Below are 12,718 nucleotides of genomic sequence, written 5' to 3'. Positions count from 1 at the left end.
TATGGCTGGGGAAGAGAAACAAGGTTACGCTGGAGAGCCGGGTTGTTTTTCATTTCTACACTAGACACACATATAGGCCCAGTCTATGTGATACACATATATCTACCTGCATGTGAACAAAATTCACAGACAAGCCTCAAGCCTAGTCCCAGACTAAAATGCATGTTTGAGCTGTTTTAACTCCAAGCAAGTGTCAGTGCCTTTGATTTGTCTCAAGATACAAACCAGTAAGGATTTTTCATGTTTATAAAAGCTACTTAAATGTCTTAATTTATCTAAGGCCTAATCCTGGCTTAATATAAGCTCTGTCTGTAGAAACCAGACCTATATGGAATTCCAGAATTGAAATTAGGTTAAAATATATGGCTGCATGTACAGCATTTATGGTTAACTAAAAAATACTTTGTCAAACTTGCATGTCATATATTTAAATATATTTGATGTAATCAAATATTTGCCATGATAAAGTTGCAGTTTAGTGCATTTAAAATATATTAACTTCAAATGTAATATTGAATAACACAACAGTTAAAATTATAAGCAAGCACTTTACATGTGCTTTAGGATGGTAGTCAAAACATCATAAGTGTGTTTCTTTAAAGCATGACAAAAAATTAGAACACGATCCTTTTAAAAGTACTATATATTGCCAGCACAAACCCTCTTTTTGTGTTAAAAAAACTACTGTCACAATTTACTAAAGACACACAGGGTTATTTTTGGGGCTGACCTTATTGCATATGCATTTGTAGGAGTTTCCCTTTCAGGCGCAAAATTCTGAAGTACAAAAGTATTCAACATTTTTTGTACTTAACTATTGCAAGTATTTTATTTAAAAATGTACTACTCAAGTACTGAAAGAAAAAGTACAAGTATTGCGGTATGTAGTTTTTAAAGAAAGTTTGAACATCATATTTCATTACCAAAAAGTTTATTTTGACTAATAGTCTAATTTCCTACCATATACAATTTAATAAAATGAACAGCTAGATAACTTGCTTTGCACTTTTTTGTGTATTTTCACCTCACTCCAGTCTAAACTAGGCTAAATTATTTTTTTAAGGTAATTTTTCTACACATTGTCATAAATAACCTGAAAATACTGTAGTTTATTAAGATTAATGAATCTTACTTAAAACAAATACAAGCACACTTATATTCTTATTTCAGACGGGTTCTCAGTAAAATATTTGTTTGTAACACTTTACAATATGGTTTGATTAGTTAACATAACATTCGTTAATGCATTTGACTAATAACTAACATGAACTAACCATGAGCAATACGTTGCTGTATTTATTAATCTTTGTTAATCTTAGTAAATAAAAATACAGCTGTTCATTGTTTGTATGTTACTTCCCAGCGCACATTAGCTATGTAAAACAAAGGCAGAGCTAGTGTTGTTGGACAGTGAATGCATGCCGGGCGTTCTCGCGTTCTCTCTCACGCTCTCTCTCGCATATGTGCCCTGACAAGCGCAGCAGTTATTCTATTCTACATCACTCACCGAACAAATAAGGCTTTGGCGGCTAAAAAACCCTTCATCAAACCTGTTATCTACCGTTCTGGCAGTGGTAATGTGGATTTGGAATGGAATGAAATGATTCGTAGCATTTTTATAATTGTAACGAGTAACTATGCAGTACAAAAAAAAAGAGTAAAAGTATTAAACTTATCGAAAATATGTAGGCTACTAAAGTAAAAGTTGAAGTAGGAGAAATAATTATACTCTAGTAAAATACAGATACTGCCTTTTAGTACTTAAGTACAGTACTGAAGTAGTTCAACTTCGTTGCTATCTATCTCTGATCGCACGCATAACTTTCCTCTCCCATCGGCGCTTTTATGGAATTGCGCTCTCATGCTAATTTGCCCTGTTTAGCAAATCTGGCCCTAGGTGCACAATCAATAGTTAAGTGTATATCTGATTTTAAAACACTCTTAAGTTAAGCTTCTTCTTTTTCACAAGGGCTGCCTTAACGTTCTGTTTCTGCAGGCATTTCACCAAATTTCGGATGAGAACAACTGAAAATAGATCTTTATAAAAATTAGAGTCACGAGTTGTGAAAGAAGATGTGACTTTTGGCCTTAAGGCATAACTATATAACAGACTGTACATCCCACAGCTTCTTCATCCATCTCAATTGAAATGTGTTTTCTGCCTTGATTAAGGTCTATAGAGCTATTGTCTGAGAACAGATGATATGTTCTCTCTGTTGATGAACAGAACAACATGATACCTCATCATAAAGTGGTTTGCCCAGACGCAGGGAATAATGACCAGCCTTGTTTACTCTATTTTCCTAACAGCAGACATTGGTTTGCATGAATGTTATTTGACTGAGATAATAGGAACATCAATAGTCGTGGAGGTCCTGTGGAGCCCATACTGTATTAGCGCTCCTAACCGAACCCGCTAGCAGATAGGAGACGTGTGTACGGTATTTTTAGAACCAGAGGGGGGCTTGCTTTCATATTTCATAAATAAGAAACTGCTGTGACCTTCTAGAGACACCCTGGCCGTAATGTGTGGGATCACAAATGTGTTTCATTACTTCATTTCTCCCACAAGCATCCATTAAAAATGTAGCATCAACTTGGCACACTCAAAGCCTGTCCCAGGAGTAACATTATCTATGATTCCGCCCAGCCATTTTTATTCTCATTTTGGGATATCACATAAAAAATACACTGGATGGAAACGGCAATATGTACATGCGTGACGAATGCAAACATCAGATTTTATCAGATAAGAAGACGCGCATAAACTACGATGGAAACACATTTACTGGATACATTTCTTGAAAAATTCCAAACAGCAGGCATTCGCCTCTGAAAGAAGGATAACACGACCACGTTTACTGCGTTACGTCTGCACTTTGAGGCGCAAGTAAATTATATACAGTGGCTTCTCCTACTTTTATTGGTGATATTTGGAGACAGTTTATCAGGAAGTTTTGATTTTGTTCTCTTTGACTCACTGGATGGAAACAGTACTTTATTCCCAAATGTTTTAAGCAATATTCCAATTTTGTGCACAAGTTAAATTCGCAACTTTGGATGAAAACATAGCTACTGTCTGCATGGCTCCTTTACAGCTGCATTTCAAAACAGGATTGGGTCTGTAAGTGAGTATTTCTGTCCTGTCTTGACAGTTGTTGAATGCCATGGAATCAGTAGACTTGATGAACCACAACTCTGAAGGCCATGAAAAGGTAAGTCACTCAGCACGTCACTGATGCACTGACACACTCACCAGCGAGATTAGTCTGCAAATATCAGAACACTTCAAAAGACGCATGCGAACCGCTAACATTGCATCATCCCTTCATTTCTCTTCACACCATGAATTCTCTGGCAGGAGTTAATTTTAGCCTACTGATCTGTATGTTCAGTGAGTATATGGCATCCCTCTGCTTTTCTGCATACAAAGTCTTCCAATCTGAACCAGTTCCACCGAGAGTGTCAGCTGCAGTGTCAGAAATTAACTTTTTATTAAGGTGCAATATTGGAATTACTGAATTGAATTTCTAGCAAATTTTTTTTCTAACAGTGCAAAATATATCTGCAATTGAAATAAGTGACAATGATGACAGTTAAATCTGTTAAATATCAAACAAAAGAACATTTAAAAAAACAACAAAAAAAAACATATTAGATACACAAATTATTCAGTTGCATTTCTGTCACTTCAAGGACATTTTCACACTCTGTTCATTTGGAGCAATTGGTTCATGTTAATATAAAGTATAAACCAATTTGTCATGTTTATATCATTTGCAGCTGCACGTACATTGCAGTGGCGGAAAACAAGTGGTAACAAGTGGAGGAAAATTGGCCAAATCTACAAAATAAGTGAAAAAATATCTTCTTGCGGCTTTGGATGTAAAAAAATAATAATAAATCAATCTTATTTAGAGAGTTTAGTTGTCGAAGACACTCTGAGAAGCTAACATTTATGTTTGCAAGCCACAGAATGAACTGATGAAACCTGAGACCTGCATTGGTTATTCTACTATTAAAGCATGGATGTGATGTAAACAATAGATCTTCATAATAATCACATATGCAGTTCATAATAGATTTACAGTTGCCAGCATGAAATAATATTTAAACCTATTACGTTTTATATAGATAACATTTAAACAAAGGTTATAGGCCTATCTCCTTTCTTGCAATATTAAGTTGATATCACAATAAGAAATGAAGGATATAAACTCACAATTCTGAAAAGAAAAAGACAGAATATCGAGTATCATCTTGCAATTTTGATATTTCTTAGAATTGTGAAATAAAAACTTGGACATGGCCTTTTTATTGTTTTATTACGTGGCTTCAATGTAGAGGTACTGCAGAACTGTCCTTTTCTGCCACCAGGTAGGCTCCACCCACAAAACTTGACATCGCTGTTTACAAAAACAAAATAGGTCTATATGAATACAGCAACCACACTCACACCAAAAAGTGGTCCTGTCAACTCTATAACTGACTGCTTGTAATGAGAAGTCAATCCAACCGAGCAGACCAAAGAAACCGATATTCCAATCGATTCCAGGTGAGGAGATAAAAATAGATGTTATATAAAAATGGATAACAACCATGAGAGTATCTGATCTTTGGAGACAAATTGTTTGGGTCAGCACAGATGTCCTACATAGAAACATGCATATGAATTCAAAAAGGTGAAAATATGCATTTCTGTCACATATGTACACATGGTATCACACCGAAATGTGAAGTGAACTGGAACATAAAGTCGAGTGATTATTACACAATTTTGATACTTGTCTGCTTTCTGCTCTCTGATCACAATATACAGATTACAGATATGTGTTATCTATATCATAGATCAGTGTTTCTGTCGTATCAAAGCTACATGCCCTTTCCAGCTTCACAACGTGTGTATCATCTAGATTCTAGAATATGACTTTGCTCAGTCACCCAGGCTCTGAACATTGTAATTATGAAATTTCTGACGCATAAACCCTGGCAGAAAAACATTCTGACCAATGACAGGAACTTTTAAAAACAAATCTCATTCTGTTTTTAATTATTTACTTGTCAAAACAAACTGAACCCACATTTTAAAAATGTGATTTGATAAGAAAGAAACTGTAGGTCTGCTTGGTTATTTCATAAATACCTCATTCATTTATTCATTCATTCAATCTCCGGTCAGCAATCCCCATGCACTGAAACAAGGATTGGAAGTAGTGCTCTATAAGTGCACTGGAGTGATGTTTTTTTCCAGAAACAATAAGCAATGTTCTGTCTGAGGACATACGTGTACATATTGGGAAGTTTTCTTTCAAAAAGTTACTGAACTGGAATTTTTCATAGGTCATATATGGCTTTAGACACATGCTGCCTCCATTTACAGTTTGTCCCCGAGGGTGTCCAAAAATGCACTGTGCAAGCATGTTTGCTATAATTTGGTTCAACCTCTATGTGACTTATGGCCTGCCATCTTGGGCAGAATCTTGGAAGAAGAGCCACTTAAATGTCAATAGGCATTGATTTCTTCGAAGACAGCAGAATGCAGTGCATTTTCAGTAAAGATTAACAGGCATACCCATCCAACTCAACAGTTAGTATGATCCCATCACTCTTTTATCTGCTCCGTGGAGGTTGCGCTGCATCCTGATGTGTTTTTTTCCTCTTCCCTTTGTATGTGTGTGTGTACAGGGAGTCAACGGCACTGCTGCACTCTACCACCATCGAGAGAAGAATAACGACGCGGTCATTTGGGGTCCTTTGAGATCAGAGAAAGAGGCTCTCTTGCTCGGTAATTATTCCAACTCCGCTTCATGCCGTTTTGATCTATAAAACATCTTGAGCCGTGTGCTGAGGGTGTTGAATACCAGATGGGCTTGGAGGATTGAGTCCTAGCTTAAAAGCACAGGAAGGGCGTGCAGGTGCAGGAGCAGCCAAGCAGTTGAATGCAAGGCTGTCCAACCCATGTTTGAACCTCTACGATAACAATGACCAGGAAAGGTGAGGGAAGAGAGGCCGGACACTCCGCAACAACTCAGCCTCTCTCTGTCATGTTTTTGGATGATGATCCTTAGGAGCAGCTCAGGGGAGCCGTTCTTCTTTTTTCGCAGGCGCTTCATTGGCTCTAGTCCAGAGAAGACCACACAGCCTTCGCTCTATCTAATGGCTGCACAACACTGCTGCTCGCAAAGAGGACACATATACCGCATTGATGGAGTAGGGAACGTCAGCCAGGCTCTGAGGCCCTGAGCCAGAACGGCAGAAAAGCCAAACTCATTTGAGCTGAACAAAGTGAAGGGACGGACTGAAGAAAACAAATTGTTTAAGTCTCCAGGCGCTCCTGTTCTAGACTGTTAGCTCTGAAGAGACCGTCTAATGCAGTTATTGGATTAGTTTGCTCTGTAAACATAATTTTGTATAAGCTTCCGCTGTTAGGCCATTCAAATGAGTTTGTTTGGTTAGATTCCTCGTACGAGTATGCGAAAACAGATATGTTTATCTCGGTAAGTACGACGCACTGTAGCAGAACAGAGACGTATGGTGCAGCCTCAGCTGTTCTGCATTGAATTTTAAAATCGGAATGGACATCTTGAGACTCCCCTTCCCTCCCCAAGTGTGGCTCTGTGAAAGTAGGTCTTACGGAGGGAATTGAATGAGGTTCATTCGTAATTGGCTACGTTACGGCATATAAATCAAGGAAATAAATATTGGCTCGGGCCCTTCAGGCAAGGCACTATATCCTGTGCCTCTGCATCAGTGCTTTACCTTTGCAGGACCTCTCTAAAGCAATCAGCTTAAGTGGGGGAGGGACGGAACTTCTGCTTCAGGCGGCATATTTATGACCATGCGGCTGCGGCTCTTGTCTTCTTCACTACTAGTCAGAGACAACATACAGTCCGTTCATTTACAACCCTGTTCTGTTGTCTGTCTCTCTACACAGGAATCATTTCAACCTTTCTCCATGTACACCCATTTGGAGCCAACATCGAATATCTGTGGTCTTACATCCAGAGACTTGATACAAAGGTGATTATTTTTGTTAAATATTTCACCCAGAAATTAAAATTCGGTAATCCGTTACTCTCATGTCGTTCCAATAAACCCATAAGAATTTGGTCATCTTCAAAACCTGATTGTTTCTGTCGGTCCATTAATACTCCAGGTAACCAAAACTTCCATTAAGGTCATAATGACATCGTAAAACGAATCCTTATGAAGCTAGCAGTGTAACACAAGTATTGTGAAGCGATATTGTGATCCGATTTATATGATGAACAGATTTAATTAAGGCTTTTATTCACATATAAACCCGCATAGGCTACATAGAGCGCATAACATATGGTAAACACAGAAGCTTGCGTATGTGTCATATAGAACAAACCTCGTCGGTTCTCATGCGTCATAAAAGCACGGTTGAGCTTCCATTTACCATATGTGATGTGCTCGTATGTGTGTCCATCATTTAGATGTAAATAAAGGCCTAAATTAAATCTGTTCATCTTTTAAAGTGATTGTCTCTTCAGGTTTCGAATATTAACTGATGTCTTACGGGTTTGGAAAAATTTGAGGGTGTGTTTCATTTTGGATGAACTATAGTTTTAATTCATTTACACATTATGGCAATGAGTGTGCATGCAGGATTAACAAAAGATTAGAAACAATCTCATTTGGGTGAATATGTAATATGAGCCATGTGTTCGTTAACTCTTTGACCCTTAAATACCCCATGAAATATAAGAGGGATTTGTAACGCGTTTGCAAAATCTTGTATATTGCTTGTTCACTCTAGCTACAGTTTTCCATAGAAAACCAAAATATTCCCTTTCCTTTACCTCAGGAAAACGTAGCTAAAGGTAAGCAGGTAATTAAAAACAACTTACAATTTGACTCTATCACGATTTACGACACAATCTTCCTTTCACCAATAGCGAGTTCAGACCAAACTAAAGAAAATCTCCTGTTGCGCGATGTTGTGTTTTCACATTTGCTGCGTTTGCAGAGCGCAACTGATCCACGACTGTATACCACAAACACAGCATTTATTCATTATTTTTATTTCAAATTTAAAAGTTAGGCTACTGAACAAGGCTTAATTGTCATCATTGCAATTTTTATACACTCTTTAGATGACATGTAGGCCTATCACTAATACACAAAACATCTCATGATGACTTTGAAACTGAGTAGAATTATAAATTGTATTCAAATTATATGCGCCTGTGATGAAATTACTAGATTTTTGTGTCAACACATGTTTATTTTAAAGGGTTAATTCACCCAACAATGAAATTGATGTCATTAACTCCTCACCCTAATGTCGTTCCACACCCGTAAGAACTCCGTTCTTCTTCAGAACACAGTTTAAGATATTTTATATTTAGTCCGAGAGCGTATCCAAGTGTATGCACACTATACTGTCCATGTCCAGAAAGGGAATAAAAACATCATCAAAGTAGTCCAGTTCGAAGTTGAACGGAGGTCTTACAGGTGTGGAACGACATTAGAGTGAGTCATTAATGACATAAATTTCTGTTTTGGGTGAACTAACCCTTTAATGTGAACATTGTGCTGTCACTTTAATTCAGCGCATCCAGCACAGCAAAAAAATAGACTCGGGTGCGGAAACGATCGCCTCACTGCTCTATACGCACCGCTCCTGGAACGGTTCGACAGACAACGTCCACTTGTAGTGTGAAAGCAGTAATCCGTTAAAGGGTGGGTGAAATGCTGTTTCATGCATACTGAGCTTTGTACACTGTTAAAGACTTGGATTCCCATTCTAAACATGGACAAAGTTTCAAAAACTAATGTTCGATGTTTGATGGAGTATTTATGTGTTAAAAATACTCCTTCCTGTTTCTCACAAGTTTCGGAGAGTTTTTTTCGAGTATGGGTCGGTTTGACATTAATAGATCGGAAGGTCCTTGTATGGGCCATATGGGCTCTTCTACCGGTAGGGTGCGCGCGCGCGCGTGACTAGAGTGAGAGAGGAAATGCACGCCCCATAAACACTCTTTCAGGTGCAAATCCAGTGAACCCTTCTGACGGGCCCTACGGTCGCGCCGCGCTCCACTTTATTCCAATGAGTGACGTAGAGCGACTTCAACGCTTCAGCACAGCATTCCGGGAAGGCAGCGCTGCATTTGAATCGATTTGAACGCAGAAATGACGGGAAGCTTCACAACATCGCGTCAGTCACGTCTAAAAGTGGATCTCCACCTTTCACTGCTGTCAGGACTTCACCAAATCATACCAAAGAAGTGTGTGAGTAAACATCATTAAACGACACGATCGCGTGCTTCATCATTCAAATGCGCTAACGTTACTCCATTGTTGTTCTCTGTATGTTACACTAGTCTGACGTGCAAAACCGTTTTGCTTGCTACTGCTAAGGTTTAACGTTAGTCGCATACAATTGTCCATAAACCGAATCATGTCCTCATAAACTGCGAATAAACACACACAAATGTTGACATTTACATACAGTACATACCACAGAGACAGACGTCCTGTGTTGCTGTTTCTCTGTTCAATTTATTTCAGCCTGGATCATATCTATTAGATGAGATAGCCATGGGTCTCTCCACGCTTGAGGACGTCAGCGCTTTGCACTCATCATTCTTTAGCTCCGCCCACACGATACGCCTCCAGGCGCTCTGTTTTTTCCGGAAAGACTCGGTACAGCCTATATTTCTTTTATAAATATAATACAACTAAAGACTTTTTGGAGATATGAAGGATGCAATACTACTCTATAGGTACTTAAGATTGACATGAGATTGACTTAAACTGAGTGTTTCACCCCCCCTTTAACATCGGTACGGGAAAAAATATGCATCACATACGCACTGCAAACGATGCAGCAGCGCTCCGGTCTTTACGCTCTGAAAGCTGCCACAGGTCACACCAATGCAACGAGACGGTGCGGTGCATCATGTTTATAGCACAACAACTCTTTGTACTTCTGTCCAACTTCCGACATGTCAGCTACTTTTGGTAGCTGGATATATATAATTTGTTGCTTCTTATGAATGAGGATACGGTTATTGACAAATCTAATTGTTATTATTGTGATTATTATAATTTGGGGGGGCTTAGGAACATTTTGGGGTTCAGCCCCCCTAAAATAGGCCTAACGACGTCCCTGACTCGTTTTTAGATGATATATTGTAGAATTAAAACACTTTTTATTTTTTATTTAATTACCCAAATGTCAAAACATTTACTCAAATCAATGAACAGCACTAATAAAGCCCCAGTCTTGCAGATCATTAACAAAAAAAAAGTAGTTTTAGGGTTTAGTTACCCTTTAATATCTTTGAATAAACAAAAGAAATTGAAAAGTAAAAAGAACAGCCTGACTTAAATGAAAACATTTGTGACGGAAGTGGCTGGGATTTGTTTCTGAAAATGTCTTAATTCAATTGAAGGAAAAGAAACCTGCTCTCATTTCATAGAGTCTTTAATATAAGATCAGCTTAGTTTGATTTATCTTATCCCAATCTAAATAGTCATTTACTTCAACTAAGAGAAGAGAAAACCAGCAGTATTGTGAAACTGAATAAAAATGTTTATATAATCTTTTATATAAAAAATGAGCAGTGCAGTATGACAGTAACTGTTTGCAGGAAGCAAATGACAAATATACTTGCAAACACATTAGTGCCTTTGATTAATTTCTAAGCAAGCATAGACGAGGTCACAAACTGTGTCAGTTTATGCACTGAACGTTTAACATGGATCTAAATGTCACTTTGCTTCGCTCATGTCTCATTCTTCAGATTTCGGCCAGTGAGCTTGAAAGATTAATGGTCCGGCTGCCCAACATGTTCAAGCAGGAGTTCAGTGGCGTTGGAGCGACGTTGGAAAAACGCTGGAAGTTCTGCGGGTTTGAGGCTCTCAAGTCGGCGTGACTCGCAAAGCCACATACACTGACGCTGAGGCTGCTGGACCCCTGGAAGACTGATCCAGGTTCAGCGAGAAGGACCAGAGCCTCATAGACAAACAACAGGCTCTACAGCCACGTATACCGCCTCGGATCAGATCAGACGACTGTCGCTCTTTCTTGCAGACTTTCTAGAGGAAGCAAGAGTCTACGTGTGGCGCAGTATCAGATGTATTTACTTGAAAAAGCTCCTTCTAGACTTCTGTGCCGATTGCGTAACTTATCTGTCAGTGGCGTCGTCCCTGAAGGCTGGGCGATATCCAGGAATATCACGCCTCTCGGTTGAAAATACGGAATGTTGAATGTGGGACACAGATGTGTGATTGCGGCCCTATGCGCTATCAAAGCCAGAGTGTGTGTGAAGATGATTTCTGCTTTGAAAAATGATTTAATACAAGGCCAAAGTGCTGGAGCTGATAGACAACAGTTGCACAGCTGACACTCTTTGGACAGTTTGCTGTGTTTCAGGCGATCCATGTTGTGTAGACGATGTATGTAACATGCTCTTCATGTGTTGATGCACTGTTGTTAACGGTCTGCTTATGTAAATTATGTTTTTTTTTTTTTTATCAATTAAACTATTTATCCAAAATCGAATGCAGTTGTACTTGGAGAAATCAAAGCCAGCTTTGGGTGACATTTAGTATTGAAAGCAAAATTAAAAACAGAACATTTAAGAATTTTGTTGTTTTCGACTACTGAAATTCCATATATGCCATTCCAGTTTAACATCTTTTGAGCTGTGGCGAATTTAAATTCACCCTCGTGAACTGAAGCCAGTTCTTAAATTCTGGATCTTGCCCAACCCTGTCTTTGAATGTGTCAAAGCTGCCTGGTAGTGTTGTGTCTGACATGTTTTTTGATGCATGTCTGGGATAAACAACTGAACTATCTGCCATGAATGTGGAGCAGAACTTCCCTAATCACCCAGAATATAACAAGCTGTGAATAATGAATGAGAGGGGAGGAGAATGCTGCTCTGTGTGTGTTTAATGTGATCTATTTGCTATTTACATCAGCCACTGAGACCATCTAAGCCATTTGCATTGTTGTTTGTACCAGCACTGGCATTATTTGAGGTTGTTAGAATCATGAATAGTTAATGCACAAAGATCAAGGATTATGGTGATGCAAGACCTAAAGCACCTGCATCTTTAGTGAACCCCGTTGGTTGCATTTGCAATGTGTAATTCAAACAAACAATAAATATGTTGTAAAATTCTGAGATATATTGTCACAAAGTACAAAAATGAACACTTCATGTGCACTGCACTCTTAAAAATAAAGTTTCTATATAGAGTTCTGCAGGGATGTTAGCAAATCCCTGTCCCAAATGGCACCCTAAACGAGTGTGCACTACTAAAAGTGTGCATCGATACTGCATATCAACCGCCAAGGGGTGTGCCATTTGTCACAGGGTCTAATTCACCACCGGTTCCCTCAAGATATTCCTATGGGTTTTTATAAGGCAGTTTTTTTTCAATGTATGAGTAAAAAAGGTCTGTGGTAAACATAACTTGCTGATCCTTGCTGATCCTGTTTTGTTACTACAGTGTCAACTGCACACACTGTTACTTATTAAAAACATCAGAAAAACTGATTTTTAAATTATTGGACAAAAAAACTCCACAAGTAGTAAGCTAGAATACTGTCTAACACTCAATGGCTGCTCTGTCAAGCCCTCGTCGTCAGAGGAACCTGGGTGTGCTCTTTGATACCAATCTTTCATTTTAAAGCCACGTTTCTAGCATCTGTAAAACTGCATTCTACCATCTTAGA

General features: G+C 38.6%; 1 protein-coding gene across 1 annotated transcript in view; it reads left to right on the top strand.

Annotated features, from left to right (window-relative positions):
• enox1 (ecto-NOX disulfide-thiol exchanger 1) overlaps positions 1-12,166 on the top strand; it is a 157,115-nt gene extending 144,949 nt beyond the window's left edge. The window contains exons 12-15 of the mRNA XM_067443351.1: positions 3,156-3,215; positions 5,686-5,785; positions 6,935-7,020; positions 10,776-12,166. Of these exons, the coding sequence (XP_067299452.1) occupies positions 3,156-3,215; positions 5,686-5,785; positions 6,935-7,020; positions 10,776-10,907 (378 nt within the window). The 3' untranslated portion in view covers positions 10,908-12,166. The remainder of the gene's footprint in view (positions 1-3,155; positions 3,216-5,685; positions 5,786-6,934; positions 7,021-10,775) is intronic.
• Positions 12,167-12,718: the final 552 nt, after the last annotated feature.

The sequence above is a fragment of the Pseudorasbora parva genome, chromosome 5, assembly GCF_024679245.1.
Source record: "Pseudorasbora parva isolate DD20220531a chromosome 5, ASM2467924v1, whole genome shotgun sequence".
NCBI lineage: Eukaryota > Metazoa > Chordata > Actinopteri > Cypriniformes > Gobionidae > Pseudorasbora > Pseudorasbora parva.
The sequence above is the reverse complement of the archived record's forward strand: the minus strand, read 5'-3'. Positions and strand labels throughout refer to the sequence as shown.